Source organism: Lutjanus erythropterus, chromosome 24, assembly GCF_056507025.1.
Source record: "Lutjanus erythropterus isolate fLutEry1 chromosome 24, fLutEry1.hap2, whole genome shotgun sequence".
NCBI lineage: Eukaryota > Metazoa > Chordata > Actinopteri > Lutjaniformes > Lutjanidae > Lutjanus > Lutjanus erythropterus.
In genome coordinates this window covers 10,199,472-10,221,882 of record NC_139340.1, presented here as the reverse complement: position 1 = coordinate 10,221,882, position 22,411 = coordinate 10,199,472, and the positions used below count along the sequence as shown (strand labels likewise).

The 22,411-nt window shown below is 40.3% G+C and overlaps 2 protein-coding genes across 3 annotated transcripts in view; one reads left to right on the top strand and one right to left on the bottom strand.

Moving 5' to 3' along the window:
- LOC146304731 (voltage-gated inwardly rectifying potassium channel KCNH7-like) overlaps nt 1-10,089 on the top strand; it is an 85,205-nt gene extending 75,116 nt beyond the window's left edge. For both annotated transcript variants that reach the window (XM_084713444.1, XM_084713443.1), the window contains exons 15-18: nt 602-859; nt 2,460-2,619; nt 7,576-7,765; nt 8,583-10,089. In XM_084713444.1, the coding sequence (XP_084569570.1) occupies nt 602-859; nt 2,460-2,619; nt 7,576-7,765; nt 8,583-8,882 (908 nt within the window). In that variant the 3' untranslated portion in view covers nt 8,883-10,089. The remainder of the gene's footprint in view (nt 1-601; nt 860-2,459; nt 2,620-7,575; nt 7,766-8,582) is intronic.
- Nucleotides 10,090-13,437: 3,348 nt separating this feature from the next.
- Nucleotides 13,438-21,647, bottom strand: gca (grancalcin). The gene is made up of 8 exons (XM_084713623.1): nt 21,493-21,647; nt 19,771-20,022; nt 18,527-18,596; nt 17,491-17,534; nt 17,191-17,338; nt 16,388-16,501; nt 16,048-16,106; nt 13,438-14,908 (listed from the first exon to the last, which is right to left on the bottom strand). Exons 1-8 carry the CDS (start codon nt 21,514-21,516, stop codon nt 14,882-14,884), a joined length of 738 nt encoding a protein of 245 aa, XP_084569749.1. The 5' UTR covers nt 21,517-21,647; the 3' UTR covers nt 13,438-14,881.
- Nucleotides 21,648-22,411: the final 764 nt, after the last annotated feature.

Below are 22,411 nucleotides of genomic sequence, written 5' to 3'. Positions count from 1 at the left end.
TCTGGAGCTTTCTTAGTAGTTATACTGCATATACCTGCATATCACTGTCTACAACATCTTGCCATTAACTGTGTAATCTAGTTAGAACAAGTCCTCAGACCAGTTACACTATACACAAAGACAGCAGCTTCCCTCCTGTCAGATCGTAGCACCTTATTCGTCTCTGAGACTTTTAACAGTCGGGAGACTCGGGACTCTGAGACGCAGCGGCACTCAGCAGTTTGGCTCCGGTTCAGGCAAATCTAATTGGTCGCCATGGTTACGGGCCGTCTGAATACAGTATCACAATCTCCCAATATAACACAAGTGAGGACAGAGAGTCCATTTCACAGTCCAGCAGCCGGCGTATCCTGCCACCATCCATCAGGCGTGAACACATAGTGCTCATTTAATCATACTTGACTTATAAACACACATTTAGAGCGACGGCTCACTGCTAAATTCTCCTTTAACGTTGTTTGTCCTCAGTTCAACCCCAAAGCAAAACACTCTCTACCTGTTGTCAGAGATAATGAGACAGCCCCGACATCCCCAGAGGAAGACTGAGCGGAGGAGTCAGTGTTCCCCCAGCAGATCTCCTGATTACCATTTCTCCCTGTAGGCTCCCACAACAAGGAGCCGGTGGCCACCTACTGCGACACCAAGATCTACGCCAAGGAGAGGAGGGAGTCCGCCGAGGAGGGAGAGGACGAGGAGGACGAGGAGGAGGAAGAAGGCAGGGAGGAGGAGGAGGAGCAGAGGCCCTTGTGTTCTGGTGTTCTGGGCTACCCGGTGGTTAGGGACCACACCCTGAGCCTCGGGCTGAGCGGCGCTCCAGACGCACAGGCTGAAGACAACACGCAGAACCAGACATATAAAGGTGATGACAAGAACATCTACCTCATTTGTTCCTACAGTAGTTCTCATTTTCTTTTATTAGTGATGAGCAATTTATTTTTGGCTCAAGAATTACATTCAAATAAATGTAAACAGATTTATATTTTTGCACAAACATCAAAGAAACAACAGATTTTAAACAAGAAAAATAACACAAAAGAGACAGTTTAAATTACATCTGTGTTAAAGGGATGGTCTGGATTATTTGAAGTGAGGTGGTATGAGTTATGCATCGATTGTAGCAGAGAGGAGCACCAGCGTAGAAGCTAAGCGATGCACTGCTGTGGACTGGTGCTCCTCTCTCATTCTCCAAACTGTTGCTCACCATCTACTGTAGTTATTACACTAACTATCCAAGTATCTCATTACAGCCCCACATCAGATAATCCAAACTATTCCTTCAAACCAATCACCATCTTGTTCAAACGGACATTAAATTTCCTGCAAATCTGCGAGCTCGCCCTCTAAAGTTTTCCTCCAGAATGGTAATTGGCTCAGAAGTTAATTTAGAAAAGCCCAAAAAATCCCTAAGCCCCAGAGGAGGAATGTCACACCTATTAAAAATCCAAACAAGGATTATGTGTCATTATGGTGAAACCTAAAACCCACTCAGTAATAAAACGTAAGAGGATTATATGCAGCAACCGGTCTGGGGTCACCCCCTTTTGATCGTAGGTCATGACCAAATAACGGATTTACAGGAAATATTAGGTAAAATCATGTTGGCATCGCTGTATCTGGTGTGTCAGGTCATATTTGAATCTTTTTAGGGAATCTGAGATTGTGGGTTTAATTGTTTAGAGAATTACACGCTGTGACATGACAGACAAGTTAAGAGAGTTAGAAAATCCTCCTGTGGAGCAGCAGGCTTGACTGAGCAGCTTCCACACAAAGAGCTGCGTCTCAGCTCGAGATCCCCGGCGAGCTCCGGAAGAAATCCTCACTTTCACCGTCTGCCTGCTGCTACACGTTGGGCAAACACACCAGTTTGTGACCTCACATGACCTCTCGCAGGAAGAAGCCACTGTGTTGTCGGCTTAAACCCCCATAAAATCAACCAGTGTGAACAAAAGCTCCTGCACACACACACACACACACAAACACACATCAGTGCTCCCTATACTTTAACTGCCAAGTTAAACTCAGCGTGATTCCTCGCTGAGATGGGGGAACTGTGTCAACGTGTTGATTTGATCGTAATATCCCATAATTCAGCTGTTGCAGCCATAAGAGGATTTCTGCCAGAAAGTGAGCTGAGTGATATTGATTCCTATAAACAACAGAAGAACAGAAAATGTCGATTTAATCTGCAGCCATCGCTTGTAGAAACCCAAAAGTAAGGGGAACAGAAATCCCTCTGAGAATGTGATTGTCAGCTGGGGTCAGACGTGTGTTTCCTTCTGCAGGATAGACGTGAGGATGCAGGAGGCGGTAAGCTCATCACAGCTTAGTAAAAGCTAGATGATGAGAAGGCACAACACAGGAAGACGCTTCCCCCGAGGCACTGCTCTGATAACACACATCGTTTACCCTGCGTGTGTGTGTGTGTTCACGTCTGTTTGCACACACGTGTCTCCCTCCAGAGCTCCACGCAGAGGAGTGGGTGCGTCAGCGTCCTGACGAGGGTGCGGAGGAGTCAGCCCAGTGTCAGGAGACGCCGGCCGGGGAGGATGACAGCGACACAGACCTCACCTATGGAGAGGTGGAGCAACGGCTCGACCTGCTGCAGCAGCACCTCAACAGGTGGGGAGAGGAAGTTTTTAATTTTCTTAATTCAGGGTTCCTGCGGCTTTTGCAAAGTCAAATTCAAAAGCTTTTCAGGAATTTCAAGGTGCATTATCAAGCGTTTCCAGCACTTAATAGCTATGGTTAATTGCATATTTATATAAGTACTCAATTAGATATTTTAATTTCTTTATCACATTAGATCAGATGTTTTTGTGTATTAAACTATCAAAAATATGCTTTTCTACAGTTTCATGTTTCAAAATTTGTCACCTGTCTGTAAGTTGACTTGATATCAGCCTTATTTTACGTCTATATCTACAAAACAAACTGTTCAGTAATGCAATTAATGCAAAAAACAAGCACTTTTCAAACCTTGAAAACAATACATTAAAATTTGTGCAATAAAGCAAAGCAGCAGAAACAAGAATCAGATTGTGCAGGTGAGATTTTTAAATATTAACCTAGAGGCTCATAGAAGGAAATTCGACCTCAGTCAGTATGTAAGCAAATATAAAGTCATGTAATCCACAAGAGTGGGCAAACAAGCAACAATAGAGTCTAAAAGCAAACATACATGACGCAGCATCGATCAGGGAAGGGCATAAAATAAACAAAATAATGTGGTGAGAGTATGTTTGAGTCAACTAAATAGCATGTCGCTCGTGTTGTCAGCTGCTTGAGCGGGAACACTGAACACCACACGCTACTTACAGTAAACTACGACTGTGACGATCTGTGGCCTCATTTATATAATCCTTCTCTGGCTTTATCTTAGATCCCATCATATCATTGTTTCAGGGGATATTATGAAAATCATGTGGCTTTTCAATGTGGTTTTCACACCTTTAAAGAGGAACTCCTCTGATTTTACACATTAGAGTGTGTTTACAGGTGCTCGGGAATACTGTGCTATAAAAAAAAAAGCCTTTAGCGTCTCCGCAGTGAGCTGTGTGAAGTCTGGTTAATGTCCTGAAATGATGTCACTTGAGTAAGCTCCTTTTTTTTTTCAGCTCAGTGCCACACTAAACTTCTACCCTTCTCCACTTCCACAGTTAGTTTTGTTGTTTGTGGTGATTTTGAGACTTGCTTTGTCAAGTTTAGACCCTGTCACGCAGTTGCATTGCTCTGTGTACCGTTATGAAGCTAAGAAACAAGAGCTGAAACTAGTTTAACAACCACTCCGCTTCAGGTTTCGCCTCTCTCATCAGTTCACCACCAGCACATGTTGTTAGCGAATGCTCCAGCTGACGAAGGTATCACCCCAGAGGAAAGGACAAGTTCAAAATGAGATCTCGCCTTTGTCTGTTCTGTGTCTCCTAGACATAAATGGGCTCAATTTAAAACCAATATGAGACTTTGACCATTTTCTCATACTCCTTAAATATGGCTCCTGAAAAATAGCCCTCATCTCGAGACTAATTTGAGCCCCATTGAAGATCTTAAAATTTCTCATCTTAAATTTGTCTTAAATATTCAGCTCCTGAGATAACAGTGCAATAACAGCACTAAAGGAAAACTCGTTTGTCCTAAATGAGATCTTAAATTTGTCTCGGTAGTCAAATTAAAGTTTTGTTGCTCCACGCAGTTGCCAAGGAGAAACCTCTGAGACGCATATGAGCTCAGCAAAGAGATTGTTTTGCTCCTTTTTCCTCCTAAGGGGGGTCTAGAAGAAACAGATGATACTATAATAAGCTCACAATAAAATAATCTCATTTATTTCTCATAAGACAAAGAAAATATGGTTGTGAGAAACAGAATTTTCCTCCAGGACTTTGCGTTGAAAAGTAGTGAGGACATAAGGACTCAGATAGAAAAACATTTTTAAACACTCTTTTAGAGATTTTGGGGATCAGTTTGAGGTCAAAGTTGTTAATTAGGGTAGATCAGGAAGATAACAACATCCAATATCCAATATCATCCAATATCAATGTTAGTTAAAGATATTAGATCAGCCTGTAGATGTTAAGGTAAACCACCTTGCAGTTTCCTCAGTGTCTCACTACATTAGCTGCTATGAGCATAAAACACCTCACAAAAATGGTAAAATAGGCTCCAGGTGTTGACAAGAGAGACGAATGCATTCTGGGTGGTGTATTGCTAAATCAATGCAGTGCTCTTTAAATAATTTCCAATATTAATCCACATAAATCTGGATAAAATTAATGGAAATGATTTCAAACTTTGATCTGAAGTCTGAAGCAGAAAATGTGTTCTCTCAGAGATGAGGCTCCTGACCTTTAGATAACTAAAGACAAATCCTGTTTGGCTCAGTTTCCAATTATAGGCTTTTTATTTTTCAACTTCATTTCCACACAGTCATCTTTGGGAGCTCGCGGTACTGTACAAGCCCCCGTGATCCTGCCTATAATTGGCTGAAAACTCACACAAAGACATTATAAGGCCAGACACCCGCTGCAGCTGTGTTAATGCAGAGAGCGGACTGTGCGAGCAGCTTCGTGTGATTCTCGGCTGGTGCACTGATACAGATGAGGGGGAGGCAGACAGTCAGCGGCTGTCTATTTATAGCACGCAGCCACGAGATGCAGACACATTGCAAAGGCTCTTGACGTCATCCTGTGAGGTCGGGATGCTGGATGTCATGGTGAAGTTGCAGAGTTTTGGTGCAATTAAGGAGGAAATGGGCGAGTATTTGTCTGAGGCGGCAGGCCCCAGAAACAGGTTGGAGCCAAAGTGTTTATTTGCACTGATTGTCCTCTAAAGAGCCAAACAGGCACCTGGCAGAGCGACAGAGGCATTCCCCTCTGCCTGCTCTGTTTCCTCTCGCTGTGTCTCCGTTCTTTTTTTTTTTTCTGCTGATGGACTGGAAAAAGAAGAGAGGTGATTCACCATCCCAGACACACCATTTCATGATGTAACTTGCTGCATTAGATGATGAAACAGAGTGCAGGTGTTCTGTATTTTGATACCTGGCTGCGGTACAAAATCTGTCCTGCAAACATCAAAGCCTCATCTTCAATTCGTAAGTTTACCTCTTAGGCACGATTTCAGAAAGAATTGGAAAATACTTGGCAAGATTTTAAAGAGAGGATGACATAACCATTGTGAGAAAAAAATGGCACTTTATCTGTTCTTAATTAATTTTTTCTTGCCCCACATGCTCCTACAATCGCTGTTACACTTTACTTGAGTAAAGTTTTCCTTGTCTGTTACTTTATACTTCGTACTTTACACAGCACTATTTATTTCACAGCTGTAGTCACATTAAACATGTTACTCAAAACATATTAAAACTAAATTACTAACTAAATTACCAAGGGCTGCAACTAACAATAATTTTCAATATTGATTAATCTGTCATTTGTTTTCTCGATTAATAGTTGAGGTGTTTGGTGCATAAAATATCAGAAAAAGGTGAAAAATCTTAATGACTGTATTTCCTCAAATGTCTTGTTTTGTTCACAACTCAAAGATATTCAATTTACAATCACAGAGGAGTGAAGAAAAACAGAAAATAGTCTCATTTGAGAAGCTGTAATCAGAGAATTTGGACAGTTTTCCATAACAAATTACTCACAACGGTTAATCTATTATTAAAATAGTTTCCATTTAACTTAACAGTTCACAAATAGTTAATTAGTTGACTAATCATTGCAGCTCTATTACCAACAGTATATAAATTCATTAAAATTAGCTGCACTTGAACCAGTTACAACTAGTTGCAAAAAAAAAACAAAACAATATTATCATGCTTTATATCAGTCGGAGTGGCCTTTTTCTGCAGAATCAGTACTTTTACTTTGATACTATAAGTACCTTTTACTAATAATATGTCTGTACTTAAGTAAGATCTTTAATGCAGGACTTAAATAATAATTAGCTGCAGGATTTTAGTACCCAGTAAACTTCTCCTTTTTGTACCCAGATTTAAAAAAGAAAAAATAACTATTTGTATGTTTTTGCTGGTGGCCAATCACCACAAGCATTCCTCAGTTCAATGAGGCGTGTGGTCCACGACTGCAGCAGCTATAACCGACGCAGTCAGTGGCGGTGAAATTGTTTATTTGATGAAGATGGCAGTTCAGTGAGGCGAGATGCCGCAAACATTTTGTGGCTGTACTACACACCTGTGGAGCTGACTGATAAGAATAAATGCATAAAATAACAGTTATATCAGGAATGTTTCCGTTCACACGATAGTTATCAAATGATGTAGGAAAAAAGGGATCAAATGACTGATATCCATTGATATCTGTATCACTACCCAGCCTTACTTGTAATAGAGTATTTTTACTCAGATAAAGGGTGTGAATACTTCACTCGTTCCTAAATCAGACTCATCAGAATCTTTCCTCTCCTTGCAGAAGGTGCATTTCAGAACGTGATTCTCTGTATAAACCAACTGCAGTTGCACATTAAGGTTTGAGCCTCCCCCTAGTGTTTGGTATCAGTATTGACCACCCACCTAACATCCCATAATGATATCACTGTGTCTCACTTCTGTACATAAACATGACACACAGTGTTACAACAGATTAAATACATTTTCAGACGTTTTCCCATCTGGGAATTCATGCCTTTCAACACTGACATATAAAATCTGTCCGCCGTTCGTTTTGTTTTCCTGTTCCTGAGGAAAGTAGGACGAAGATAATAGCCGTCATCATATTAATTATGGTGCTGACAGTGAAGCAGCAGTGATGATGAGATGAAATTATTGATCCCCGTGGTGAAATTAGGTCACTGCAGACGCAGAAACAAGACAAATCGAGTACAAACACACATTGTAACATGAGCAAACCGTTCCAATTACAATACACCATTTAATACACTGATGTGACACTGATAGCATCTCAGTGAGAGCTTTGGCGTTTTATCTTTCTGGTTTAATCATTATTGGTATTGATCAGCATCATTAGGTCTTTAATTGTTCTAACTTATATCATAATTTTGTGCAATCACTCACTTTTTTCATTTATTTTATTCAATGTTTTGTTCTCTGTCTGTCACCAGACTGGAGTCCCAGATGACCTCAGACATCCAGGCCATCCTGCAGCTTCTCCAGAGGCAAACGGCGGCCGGTCCCCCCGCCTACAGCACCGTCACCTCCAGCCCCGAGTACCAGAGGCCGGCCATCAGGGTGCAGCCGGTGTCTGCTATCCAGACCGAGCTCACCCTGGCTCCTGCTCCGCCGCGGCCACAGGTACGCTGACCGAAAACACGCTGCATTTTGATTTGGAAACAACTGACGCGTGCTGCAGTTCCAGTATTTTACAGTCACTTTGGCTCAGTTTCAGTTTGCAGAAAAATTCAAATTTAATTAGTTAATACATCACTCGGTAATGAAGTGAAAAAAGTCTCTGCAGGTGGGAGTAGACCCTGTGCCTCAGGAAGATGATGGCCTCCTCCACTCCAGTGTGAGCCTGGTATGCAAACTGTAGGAGATTCAGGAAGTTTAAAGCCCTAAGCAAGCAAAACTTGTGACAGATCACTGTTTCTGCTTTGTCTTTATTCAAGTGCTCAAACAAACTCTAGAACAGGTTTTACTGGCTGCAAGTGTTTGTCTTGTTAACGCTGACCGTGAAGAAATCCCTTCTTAATGAGATTCCTTAGTCCTCAAACTACTACAGACTTTCAGAAGTCTGGATCAGACAACTCAAGTCGACACTGAAGCTAAAGGTTTTTGTCTTTTTTGTGTTACAGTCCCTCTGCCACAGCTCAACAAGGAAACAGCGTCCAGGGAAATAAAAAAATACACTGGCACTAAAAATACTTTGGAAAATACCCACTTGTGACTATCTCTGAAGCAAAAGATTTGTAGCTGTGGGAAAGAAAGCTGTTGTTAAATATTGTAAATGTTTTCGGTATCCATAATGTCCAGTAATAATATATGTCCGGTCAGCTAATTTTGTTTAAACTGACATTTTTGTGTATAATAGCTGTGTGTACTCTATTTCCTTTGATATATCTGTGTGTAGTCTGTCTGCCAAACGGCTCATGACGCCCACTGTCTCCCTCAGAGCCCAGAGAAGGCCCAGAACAAATCCAAAGAAACCTCCCCAGTCCTCCTTCACACAGAGACTCTTCCAGACGGGAACTTTGCTGCTGGCCTGCTGGAGAGTGACACGGACACAGAGCAGCAGAGACACACACAAAACAGCGTGGACTCTCTAGAGCAGCAGCAGCAGCAACAACAACCGCAGCAGCAGCCGCAGAGGTTCCCCTCAGGCCGACAAGCCTCTCTACCTGACGTCCCCAGCAGCTCAGGAATGTTGGGACTCCACAGGCCAGTTTCTGACCCGGGGCTTCCAGGAAAGTAGGCCTGCTCCTCACCGCACGCTCCGACGTTGACTGAAGGTCTCCTCTCAAGCTTGACTCAGGGTCTAAAGAAAGAGACTGAATATGCAAAGGAAAACAAACTGTAGACTTTTCTTCCATTCCTTTTGGGAAAAATCTCCCCCTGCCCTTCCAACTCTCTGATGTATAAAGTCCATTTATACAGAGGTATTTATACACTATATTATTAACATACATGTAAAGTCCTCATCTACCGTGTACATACTTCGAATAGAACACTGCCAGCAACACGAGGCACCTGACGTGCTTTTTCTAAAGAAGAGATATGCATGTTTTTGTTTCTCATGGTTTCTTTCGGTTATTCTGGTGCATGTTCCTCACACACGCTGCAACTCACCAGGCAATCAGGTGTGACCTCGGCATGCTTACAGACGACTGTAGCTCTCAAGTCTCATTTTCTACGACTCCTCCCCTCCACGCGGGGACAAAAAGCTACTTGAAACTCCCTCCGAGGCATTTCTATATTCCACTCCGCAGCTCCAAAACGGTCGAACTCCCCAGGAGGTCTGTCTGTATATTTAGCGTGCCTACTGTACACAACATTGCCACAAAATCATGTCTTATTCCGCTCAAAATCCAGTGTAATAATAACGTGTGTAGAGGCTGCGTGGACATCCCATAGCACAACAAGACTTTTGTCGGTCTTTGAGAGCAATAATGATGAAGCGAACAGACTCTTCTCGGTATATTTCTAGAGTTTAATACGCTCTGGAGATCATTTTATACAACCCAAGCAAAGAGAAACAAGGCGTTTTATGTTGTGAATTCATTTGCTATGTTTAGATCTGTCTGTGATTTAACAGCTCAACCTTCACACGTGCAGGATATTTCAGCTTAAAACTGTAAATGTTCAAGACAACACAATGAATGCTTAAAGTTTAGTAGATTTGAAAACATATAACCACCTGCATCTTATCAATATTACAAAAGCATGGCTCTGGGATGTTTGCAGTTGTAGTGAAGCTGAGTGTGTAAAGGACATTATGTCCAGGCGGTTTGGGGATTTTAACGATTTCAAGAAATATTCTTTCTTTGTGACAGAATGACTGGGAAATGTACTTACATTCTTTATTGATCACAAGGGAAATTTAGGCATCCAGCAGTTTATAGGATAAAAAGATACACAAACACAATTTACTAGTGGTCTGAACCTGTTGTATTGTAGTCTGTTACTATTACCGTCAGGCCTTTCGACTGTTTCTTCACATGCAGGTTTTTGTAAGTTTCTGCTCAGGGGGAATGTCCTCCGTTGAGAAATCTCAACATCACCTATTATGACACTTATTCTGTCGTGCATCTCCGCGAGGGACACTTCCCTTTGACCCCGTCCTCCTGTTACAGTCATCGATCGCTTTGCTGTGGCAAGATTTTTTTTCCTTCATATCCAACCATTTCTTCTTTATTTCAGTGATAGTATGAGCCTCGGGAGACACAGCATTTTTTTCCATCCCTTTCTCATAATTCCACTGACTTTCCTTTATGGATCTCTGCAAGCAGGACTTCAATCTCAACACTTGTAAAGTTCTTTTTATTCTTTGACGCCATTTTCATGACTAAACACCTGATGTATGAGGTAGGACACACAGCTTTACATGGATTTATTCAATTAATTATGTTAATTTAAGTAAGAAATGTGAACTCACTGTACAAAAAAGTGAGGTACTCTATCCAGATAATTGTTGTCACTTTGTGAGCAGGAGCTTCTCTCTGGCAGGGCAGTCTTTCAGCTCATGGAGAAAACCTTGCTTGACTGAGGAGAGGGACACTTCTGCTCCAGTATGGCAGACCCGTTTCTTGGTGACTCCAGTCATCCGGAACAATAGTCTCTCAGCACAAGGTGACAGTTTGAATTTTCCTCCAGATTTTGGCAAAGAGACCACTGTTCACAGTACTTGTAATCGATTGCACAGGTGATCTTGGGATTTTAAAACTTTCTGTGCCACCAGTATATAAAGTCTCCTGTAAGCACATTTCTGAATCATTCTGTCACAGTGGAAGAACAGTAACAGAAAGGATAAAAATCCCCACACTGCCTTGACATAAAGTTCCTTACGAGTGTTTGTAAAATTTTGACTGCAACTGTGAAACATCCTGAATCTTCTGCAGGGATGGGTTGCACCAACTAGTCTTTACTAAGCCTGGTCCTAACTGTTTAGTCAGTCTTTGTTAAGACCTGCTTTTAGGATTAACTTGACATCGGTTGCACCAACCAAACTTAAGCCTAGTCTTAAATACTCCGGGTCTTAGCGATGCACGTCCATGTGGATGCCCACGCAACTATGGCTGTTGCCTAGCAGAGTGTGTTGCTAGGATACATTGATAACAATGTCCCGCTGTTTTGCTCATTTATTGCTAATCATTTCTAATTTGCAGCAACGTTTAGAAGGATCAAAGAAAAAGAAAAGGCAATTTCACAGACATTAAGATATAAAAACTAATAGAGCTGTACAGCCAAGCAGGTCCGACATGATAACAAATAAGAAGAGGCAGACGAGTCAGAAAAAAAATACCAGAGGCTATAAATGATGATTGCTCAGACTCAGCCTTCATCAGAAAACAGTGTACGTAAACAGTTGAAAGACTTCCTGAATAAGGCAAGAAATTTACATTTGGTTTTAGCAAGAAGGCGGCTTGAGTCTAGATGATGCAACTGGTGTTACTATTAGTTCAGACATAGAACTCTAAAACTGTGTTTCCACTTTAGGAACTTTTCCCAGGGACTAGGGACCTTTGGAGGAACTTCGTGCATTTCCACCACAGGGACCAGGGTCTAGATTGCATTCTGGGGGAATTATTTTACCCCCCAAAAAGTCCCTGCACACAGGGCAGAACTGTCCAAAAGTGGGCCTCCAAGAACTTTCAGGGTGAGTTTGCATCTCTGAACATTTCTGACTAGTCAAGTACTTGCAGCTTTTTATTTCAGCCACCATTTTTAAAAAGCCGCAAACCAGTTTGTTTCTTCTTCATTTTGCTTTGACACATCAACATGGAGTTACAGAACAAAGCATATGGACCAACAACTATGTCCAGGACAACAATGGGCTGAAGCAAACTTTAAGTTCCTTGAAAAGTAGTTCCTGTGACTAAAAGTTCTGGGTACTTTGGATGGAAACACAGTTCAAGTTGCGACCGACTCTAAGCCTGTTGGTGCAACCAACCCCCTCCCATCCTGCAAGATAGTTTTTGGTTGCATGCTTTCGGTCTTCCATTATCTTCCTACAAATACAATTAAATCAGTACTAACAAAGCATCAAGAGAAAAATCAAAACGTTTTAAAAATATATGTTTTTCCATGTTTCTGGGCCGAGGACACAGCTCAGCCTTCAATAGCCTTAGCTTTATAAGCCTGCTCTAGCCTTTACAGAGAACAGAAACCTGCTTCTTCTCCACCGTCACACGTGTAAATGTACTGAACCGTTTTTAGGGTGAACTGCATGAAGAAAAATGAATTAGTCATTTTAGTTTTCTAATAGCTACACAGATTCCCACACAAGCTCATGTATTGCATGGAGACTGCACTCACACTAAATTACTAAAAGGTCTCAATCAACCGTGTGTGACATGTATCAACGCGTAAAGGTCCAGCACATAAACTCATCCAGAGATTTAGAAATAACGGTTAGACCTATTTTTCTAAAACAAAGTATTTAATTTGCCATTATTTTTCTATGTACCTTCTTTGTTTTTAAAACCCCCTGATGTTGAATGGTGTGGACTGCTGATGATGGGAAGATGACGAATGCAACGCACAGCCTCTCAATGTAGCAAGCAAGACATCAGTGACAGGCAACACTTTGAGCTTTGTGCTGCATTTACTGTACGCTGGTGAAATAGTCTGTCTTGATTAGATATTGCACATTGATTTTCATATCATTGAGTTTTCCCTTCAACACTTCCCCTAAATCCCCTAAATCCCCTAAAACCTGGGCTTCATCCTGTCCTCTGACTCATCCTCCTCATGATAACGATCACAACATGGAGAACGGATGGAAGGGTTTGTGCGACGTGACAGACACGATGAAATCTGATCAGATGCCAAGATGAAGACGCTCACGTTTCCTACGCTTCAAGAAGAACTGAGAGGTCGAGACACGATGGGGGGGATTAATTTCCAGGACAATACAGATGTTTCCAGCAGAACGCGGGGTGTTTTTCTTTGATAAGCTTTCTTTCTTCTCGAGCACAGATGTAGAACAAAAAAGTTGCTGAAGCCTAAAACTCGACATGTCCAACGAGTCCTGAAGAGTCGTCTAACTGAACTTTCATGGGATTTGCAAACTTTTGCACAGATTAGAAAAACTTGCTGTACTGGATATAAATGTCACTTTTTAAATCTAGTGCTGTTCACAATTGTTTTTATGCATTTTTTAAATGTTTGCCACTGTATTTTATACAATGCAACACTTAACAGCTAATTTGAATGTTTCCGTTCTTAACTATATTTAAAGAAATGAAATATATTGTGTAAATAGACTGGGGAAAAAATGCGCAATTGTATAAATTAATAAACAGAATGCATACTGATTAAAAAGTGTTTATTGTGAGTAACAAAATATGATCTTTACTACAACATTGTATATGTTGTACGGAAGCCCTGAGAGGCATGGTAGGGAAAAAAATTCAGGTTTTCTAAGTGTGATATAAAATTGTTTTCTCTGGTTATGACTTAAGAATGGGTGAAAAAAAGAGGTTTTGCCAGGAAAATCCTTCCGAGGTCCTTAATTTGTTTGTTAATCTAAAAAAAATCCACCTGGAAAAACTTTTTTGTGGCTAAAATTGTAATTTTTTTACCTAGCAAAACTATTTTTCTACTGGCAAATCAGATTAACCAAAAAATAATCAAGAACTTTGAAAGATTATCCTAGCAAAACCTGTTTTTTTCCACCTGTTCTTCAGTCTTAAACACAGGAAAGAACACAAATTAGATCAGACTTAGAAAATGGATCAGTGGGATTTTGCCTCTCAGGGTTTCTGTAATGCACAGAGGTTGGCCTCACTGCAGTTTATGCATGTGAAAAAGCTGTTTGAGCTGAAACATGAAAAACAAAGTTTACAGCTGCAAAATCTTAAGCATATGAACACACGAGCTATATGACTTAAATACTTTTTTATCTCAGTATCATTAATAGCAGGTGTTAGTGTGGAGTTATATCAGCTCACAGTCACTTTGGCTTGTTATCAAGATAAACATCAAGCAAATCTATAATCTACTGTTGTTAGGCTCAATAGAAGTTGTATAAAAACAGAAGTGCACATTATTTCCTGCACAAAAAATATCACAACAAATAATGCATGTGAGACAATGTATAACAAAACTGTTCAGTGTACAAGTCAAATCAATGTCATGTTATCTGGCGATGCTAACATTTCATTTCACTACAAAGGTATACTATATATAAATGATTTTAATATATTAGTCAATACATTCAGAGATTATAATGGCACAATAGGTGTCTCACAGGTCACATGATTGTTATACAATCAGTTCATGTTGCATTTTCATTACAAAATGAGACCCGAAGCATAATATTCAAACTGTTCTTTCCCATTTTGCTCCGATTAAATTGTCAAGCCTCCTTTCTTTAAAGCCCGTATGTGTACAGAACATTTCTCTTAATTATCCTGACACTAATGTGTCACGCTGTCAAGACTTCTGTTTTGAAAATCAGAACACATAAGGGCTTTGAAGACACTGAAATGTATAATAGTCCCCTCTGAATTATATTATCTTCCCCTCTTCTATTGTGGATACATACAGTACTGTGTATATATGTGTGTCTGTGTGCACCTGATACATCTTTACTAAAGCATTACAGCAAGCATTACAAGCATTATGGGTACTGTCCCCATTCGGTTTAATATACTGGCCTCCCTTTGCATTCCTGTGAGGCAGCAGTCCAGAATCCACCACTGATTGGACATTAAGCGTCCTGACCTCGTGGTGCGGGACTCACAGCAGCACTTAGATGGCCATTGTGCAGAGGATGAACTGTTAACAAAGAGGGAGAGTGTCAGCCACAAAGTCGTTTTGCAGAACCAAACGAGGAACAGGACAACGCTCTTTAAAGCTGCACTGAGCTGTTAAGTGTGCGGGAAAACAGCTTGAAATAATGTCATCAAATGTCTGTCTACTGACTGTAGGTCACAACAAGGGAGGAAGAGCAAAAACTTCATTTGTCTGTGCAAGTAGAAGACAAGTTGGGTAAAAATAGGTGGAATTTGGGACTGTATGAAAATTATGAGGGCCCAAAGGGGGGTAGAAAAAGATGGAGGGTGTTGTAATGTTTCTGTTTGCTGAAGGGACAATAGTCGACTTAACTGGGGGTGAAGAGGGGAAGGTCTTTTATTTCTGCCTGTACGAGGTAAGAAAAAACGTATTTTCCTACCTTCTATTGTACGTTTTTGTGTACAAAAATAGATCAATAGAATCAGAAAACAATACAATCAAACTAATTTAGTCGCTGACGCTTGCAAATATATTTAGATACAGAACAGGAAAGGTATCTGTTGAAAGGCGTGGACCGTTTGCTTTTTTAGCATCTAACTTCATTTGAATCATTACTTCCTCTTTTTGTCACTGCACAGCTGTTGTAGTATTTTCACTCTAATCCAACTACTGACACAGCCAAAAATGTTCATGTTTTCATCTGTCTGTCTCCACAGGACTCGAAGCTCCACGGTGCAAAGTTCTTCTCATTCTTTGGTAACATTTTTGTAAATGAACTGTGCAGAACAGGCAGCCTTACATGGCAATTTGGAGGCCGTGATTATGCTAATGGTCAAACCTCGTGAACAGATGACTTTCATCAGGCTGAAATGAGGGATTTATGACAGGTTAAGAGAGTTTGCCGAATCTGACTTGGAGCACCTCAAGGTAAAACAGGTTTAACATTGTGAAAATTTATGTTTTTTTTAAGTACTGAATGTTAAAATTCAAGGGAGAGATCCAAAGAAAGTTTTAATAAAGCTGCAGAAGCTCTTGACTTTTAAAAAGAGAATCATAGGCTTTATTCCCCTCCCCATCCCAATCATTTTTATACAGTCCTCTTTTACACTTTGATACAAGCTAAATAAAGTGCAAGTTATTTAATAGAGTCAGAGCTGCAAAAAGAAAGTGGATGGACTTACATCGTCATACTGGAAGTTGACTGAGCCCTGCTGCATGGTATCTCTCCGTCTGAAGTTGTCTGTAACAAGGAGAGTAAACACAGCTCACAGCACTGAAGGGTCACGATTTCAATAAAACTGATTTCACGACACCTTGTGACACAGATTTGCGCGGCGAGCCGAGCAGAATGTCACGGCACTTCACAGATAACCACATCTGGGATTACAGGTGGAATGAAACCAAAAGCAATTTCACCGTCAGTCCACATTAAAAGCACCCGAATCTGCGCACGAGCGGCCGTTCACCGAGCGTGTCGGGTTATTTCTATCCATTGCTGAACCCTTGCCCCACGTTTCATACCTGTGAGAGCTCGCAGTTTGACACAGCAGGCCACGTAGTCGTCAAAGAAGATTCTTCCTCCTTTGTTGTAGCGCTTGATGATGGCGTTCAGAGCCTGAGGACTGACGCGGTAGCCTGATGTAGTGAAGAAAAACATGTCATTTGAACATGTAGTACGGTGGCAACTGTGGTTAGACAGACACCACTGTTTCCTGTCAAACTGGGTCAAAAGTGCAACCTAAAAATACATTTAACAGAAGGAAAAGAACTGCACTACAGTATCAATACTACAAGATTTATTGCTGCAAATTAATGACGATTGCAAGGATTTTGAGAAGTGAATGTGAATCATGGAGAGCTGGACTAATCAGGTCTAGATAGCTGCTGTGAATCATCAGTGCAACAAGGTCAAGGACATGTTTGCAGTTATTTAGAAACATGATCCTTTACATACTGTAGTTTGTCTAGCCTTGGAGTTTTTGTGTTTTTTGTGTACACATTTATCTTTAAACAAAGAGCACCTCAAACAGGAAGGACTCCTACTCAAACATTTTTATAAGATAATTTTATGACCATTGTAATTCCTCCTCTTACACCCTGTGCGTGTTGAACATAGTATTGTGTAACAGCAGTTTAATGTTTTCCTGTTGAACTGTGGATGATATGACAGTCTGTCCCCTCAGTGCTCTGCTGTCAGAGACAGATCAGCACACATTAAAGCCTAACCGACTCTAATTAAGAGTCATTAAACATTCTGGTTAACATTAAAAGTGAGATCATGATCGCATGAAACGTCCATCATGTTAAACTGTTAAGGCTCTCACCCATGGCGTTGACTGCCTGAGACATCTCATGCGGCTCCACGGTTCCACTCCTGTCCTGATCGAACATCATGAAGTTCTGCTTCCAGCCGTTCAGAGCTGTGAACAGCTCCTTGAACTCATTGAAACCCATCTTGCCTGTAAAGTCCCGCTGAAGGACGTCTGGTTAAGCTTTAATAACTGCAGAGTTAACATGGTGTGAATGTAATGAAGAGAGCAGCGACCACACCTACCGTAAACACATTTCATCAGTGAGTCGGCAACATTTTTTCCAGTCTAACTCTGACTGTACAGAAAGGATACATCAAGCATTGCGATCATGATCCTGCACGTCTCCAAACTGAAGGCTGTGAAGAGATTAAAACATGAAGAATTAATCAAGTTAGGGGTAACAGTCTGTGCATTTTTATTCTCAAGATAACAACACTGGCTGAAACCTTGCATGTGTCTGGACCAACATCAAATTCTTTATGTGATAGAGCTACAGTCTTTCTAAAATATGGTCTTTAAAGTTAAAACCTCAGCTCAGTTCTTAAACTTGATATGTTGTGTGAAGCTTCAAAGCCCCAAAAATGATATCTGGGACAGCCCCAATATATTAACGCTGGTTGAGTTCAAGTATCCAAAAAATTATGTTTTTCAGCACCTCATAAACCCCAAAATGCTGCCTTTCTCTCCCCACTTGGTTTAACACTTCATTAAGTGCACATTAGATAATGACAAGTGCAATAAATGAATAAATACAGCAGATTTCATTTCATTACCCACTAAAGTTGGTGCCATATGCAGAATTACCCATTAGAGTAACTAGAATATCACAATATCAACACACAGATGGTGTCTGATGGACAATTTATATAATATTTTACTTTGTTTTATGTATTAAATCTGACACATTAGATATTTTATAAACTATCCATCTAAACCTGCACCTCCTGCTCTTGTATACTGATGAACACTCACTGTAGACACTGTAGAGTGGTTTAACAAATCATGGCCTACTTCCCTTCTAGGGAAACCCCATCGATTGTTTCTCACAAACTACAGATCAGTGTAGGCGTTCTAATGTTACCAACTCTAAATCAGAAACAAAATGATCACATGTTGCAAATCGAAGCTTGGAAAACGCTCCAGCCTCAGATACAATATGATATTAACAACTATATTACATGTTAAGGACCTCCAACTTCGTCCAGGAACGTGTAAACTGCTTTGAATGCAATAAATTTGTTTGTGAGCTCTATAACATCTATAAAACACTTGATTGAAATAAACCTTGTAGAATAACTCATGGGAAAAGTATAATCCTCTTTTCTAGAAGGGAGAGTTGTGAACTTACGAGTGTAGCTGCCGGTGAAACCAGACTGCGTCAGACACCTCTGGAGCTCCTCGGCATCGACCTCACCATCCTGCACAGAACAGGAGGTGATATTCAGTCATGTGTGACACTCAGACCACTGGTCTGCTGGTCAAGTGTGAAGCGATGAGAGCGAGGAAATGTCCCTGCGTACGCTACCACTGAAGTTCTGTATACTGTGCTGAGTGAAAATACGTGAAAAAAACAATTCTAAAGTTAAGTGGTCTCACTTAAATAATCTTCAATAATGTGTGTCTACGCCTGGAAGCATTTGTATGGAAGATTTAAAAGAAAAAAAGTGAAATAAAATACACATGCATTTACTTTTTATGAATGGATTGTGCTGCAGGAAGCTGTTCAAACAGACACTTATGGGAAAGTGTTGGCAGCTAATTAGTTTTAGTTTGTGTTGGCTTACAGTAAACACTGACTGCTTCACTAACTGCAGGATAAACCAATGCTAACAGATGTCCACAAGGTAGAGAGCTACAATTGCCTGAAGGCCTGACTCCGAGAATAAATAATGGGTAAATTTTGCAGCTTATAATTCTACTTTCATTCTTATTTTAGCTGCCAACACTTCCCTATAAAAGAAATCATTCAGTTATTTAAGACAAAAGGCTAATTATCTACTCAATTATGGCACAGTAAATGCTACATAAATACATATAACAAAGTGCATTGTTTTGCACTTTGTTTGTTTGTTTGTTTAGGCATTTTAAATCTTTCATAAATTACAAAATGCAAAATGAACGCACAGTTTTAAACTACCAAAGACTGCCTTAAATCTTTCTCTGTAAAGTCATACATTTGCACTGATGACCTTTATATCTATTAAGGCAGAGTGGAATCAAGTACAGACAGATCCCTAAAATCTCTCAACCATGAAGTTATTTGTGGAGGCGAGTGAAGCTGGCATTCAGCTGCAGGAGCGAGCAAGAGAGTGAGAGAGCGAGAGAGAGAGAGAGAGAGAGAGAGGTGGGGAGCCAGGTGAGTTGACTGTCACAGCTGCTGCTCGTTGGTTAATTAGATTCTCCCTTTAAATGCAATAATGAGTTAGACTGCAGATAACTGCTGCTCACCACATTATTGTTTGAACAAGTGGAAAAACTGTGAACTGTGTTACTGGACTTAAAAAGTGACAAGAGTTGTTTCTTTGTGTTAAAAGTATTTGTGATCAGCGGACATGATAGAAGGATGCCGTCAGCGAGTTTATCCACACTGACCTGCCCTGCTATGCCTGTGAAGTAACCCCACATTGGATCGTTGGCAGCTGGAGGTGGAGCGCCGTATGTGCCTGGATACCCTCCTCCATAGGGAGCATATCCTCCCTGTGGTGGTGCAGCTCCCATCGGGCCACCCATGGGGCCACCCATGGGCCCAGGCATAGGGCCTCCCATTGGGCCTCCCATGGGCCCTCCTGGCATTCCCTGGGGTGGCATCCCCTGACCTGGCATGCCTGGCATCTGGCCACCATACTGAGGAAGAGAAGAGATCAGAGAGGAGAAATAAGCCACTAAAAGTAAGATTTTTTTTTCTACATTAACTGTCAAAATGTTAAGACTGGTGTCATTTTTTTTTTCTTGTGCATAAATGTTCCTTAATGGGTTTAGACTTGGTCTCAGCTCCAAAATAATAGTCAGTCATACAGTCCAGTCAATCAGGGGTTTGACCCAGAGAAAACTGCTAAAGTAATCATTCGATGTTTTACATGATCCTTAGGGACATCAAAATAACACATTATGTACTCAGTGGATCACAAGTGCATATATCTGCTTCTGAACATGCTATTTTAATATTTATGTCTATGCATTGTTTTTCCCAGGGTGTTCTTTCACTATATAACCATCACATGAGCAGTTCTGAATGTATATGAACATTAAGAGGCAGTGGATGAACACTTTGGACATATATTATATTAAGATGATAAAGGATACAAGTTTTGACCACACAATACAGATTGTGCGACTCTGAGAGAGCACTATGAACCCTGCAAAGTATATGTAGAGATGCAAACTTCCAAGTAAGTTTGAATTTTGCGTATTTAAAAAAAAAAACAAAAAACATGTAGGCCTATTTGATTAATATGCAACTGTTTAACTCAATATACATGTCATACATATGAAGACTATTGCATAAACCATGCAAGACATGTAAGATTTGTATTCAATGAATAGTTGGTAATCTTAATCATGGCAAGGTGTGTATGAAGCTCATGTGATGTCTGTTACCTTTGCACGGCCTGCGATGGACTTATTCTTTGCTTGAGGGAGGGCGTTGTGGGTTATAGTCCTTATTTTACAACACAGGAGCTACAGTGTAAGTGTAACTTTGAACTAAGACGTTTAGGGCCATTCTATTCACTACTCTATGAGCCAAAGGAATTTAAATAATTCTCCAGACAATAGAATAAAAATAGAACAGGGTGTGCCTATAGACAGTCCCTGTCATCAATCAAGGACTGCCTGAATCAATGTCAGTGACAAATTTATTATAATATTATAAGGTGAGTGTTTTGTATGAGTTGTATTGAACTAGTTCTATTGCAGTTTAAGATATAGTGTATATGCTTTATGAAGGCTGTTGTAAGCAGAATTGCTCAGCAGGTCAATCCTTTCACTTTCACAGTCAGTAAAGTTAGGTTAAAGGTAATGTGGTTTTTAGGACTCCTGATTGTGGAGGTACGGCATGTTCATGCCGGAAGACACAGATCAGGTCAATTTCTAATAACCTCTAGACATTAATGTGGCTCCTAACGCACAAATAACAGAGAAACAAAGTCACACTTTGTGGTTATATCGAAGTTATCTTGACAGGAAGACGTGTAACAGCACATCTTGTAACAAATGATCGGAAATTCACTGACACACAGCCCCAGGCTAGCATTTTTTGCTAACACTGTAGCTCGCTTATCACTAAATAATAACGGTTCCTCGTAATCTACTCACCCCACCGTAGCCTGGATACGCCATTTGGAGAAACAGAGCAAACTGTCACAAGTTCAATATGTTTGAGGAGTGATTGACACGGAGCACACTCTGTTACAGTACGGATTAACTTCCGATAACTCTGAACAGTTGCTACATCATTTCCGAGCTGTCGGAAGAGCAGTGACTGATTGCTCAAATTAACCAATGGCTGGCAAGTATTACAGAAAGTCCCGCCCACCGGCTGTGTGTATGTGTGTGTGTGGCTTTTACCTGCTACTTTCAGGTACTCCTCGTAAATTCGAACGACTAATTTAGATCGATAGTCGAAATGGGTGGTAACTAAAAGATTGCAATATATATATATATATATATAAAAAAAGTCATAAAAATGAGTTATGATTTATTTATGAGTTAGTAAAATGTTATAAAACATATATGAACACTAGCCCCTGTATTTCATATTTTGGTAACTTAAGGAAACATTTATTTTTTATTTAAAGCTAAGAGTTCCATTTTCCCAGTATTTTAACTCATCATTGAACTATTTCAATGGAAATTTCCTTTTTCATGTTATCAGATTCAAAATCATATTTTTGACCTTTTAATCTTAAAAAACTATTTTTTCCTACATTTTCCTCTATTCATTCTCACTCTGACAGGCTTTTGATTTTGTAATCTCAACCCTTAGAATAATTATTCTAGATTCCCTGCCAAGATATCATTATTCTGTTATTTGTAAGTGATTATGTTTCTATTCTCCCAAAACAAATTTATAAAATATCATTTTATCTTAAAGCACTTGTAACACGTTTATCTGCTATCTCATTTCCCTCTATTTCAACATAAAAATACACATCAGTTTATCAAAACCACTGACAAATCTTGCACACAGGCCCCTGAATGTTATATTTTGTTGAGTATAACATTTCTATTTGCC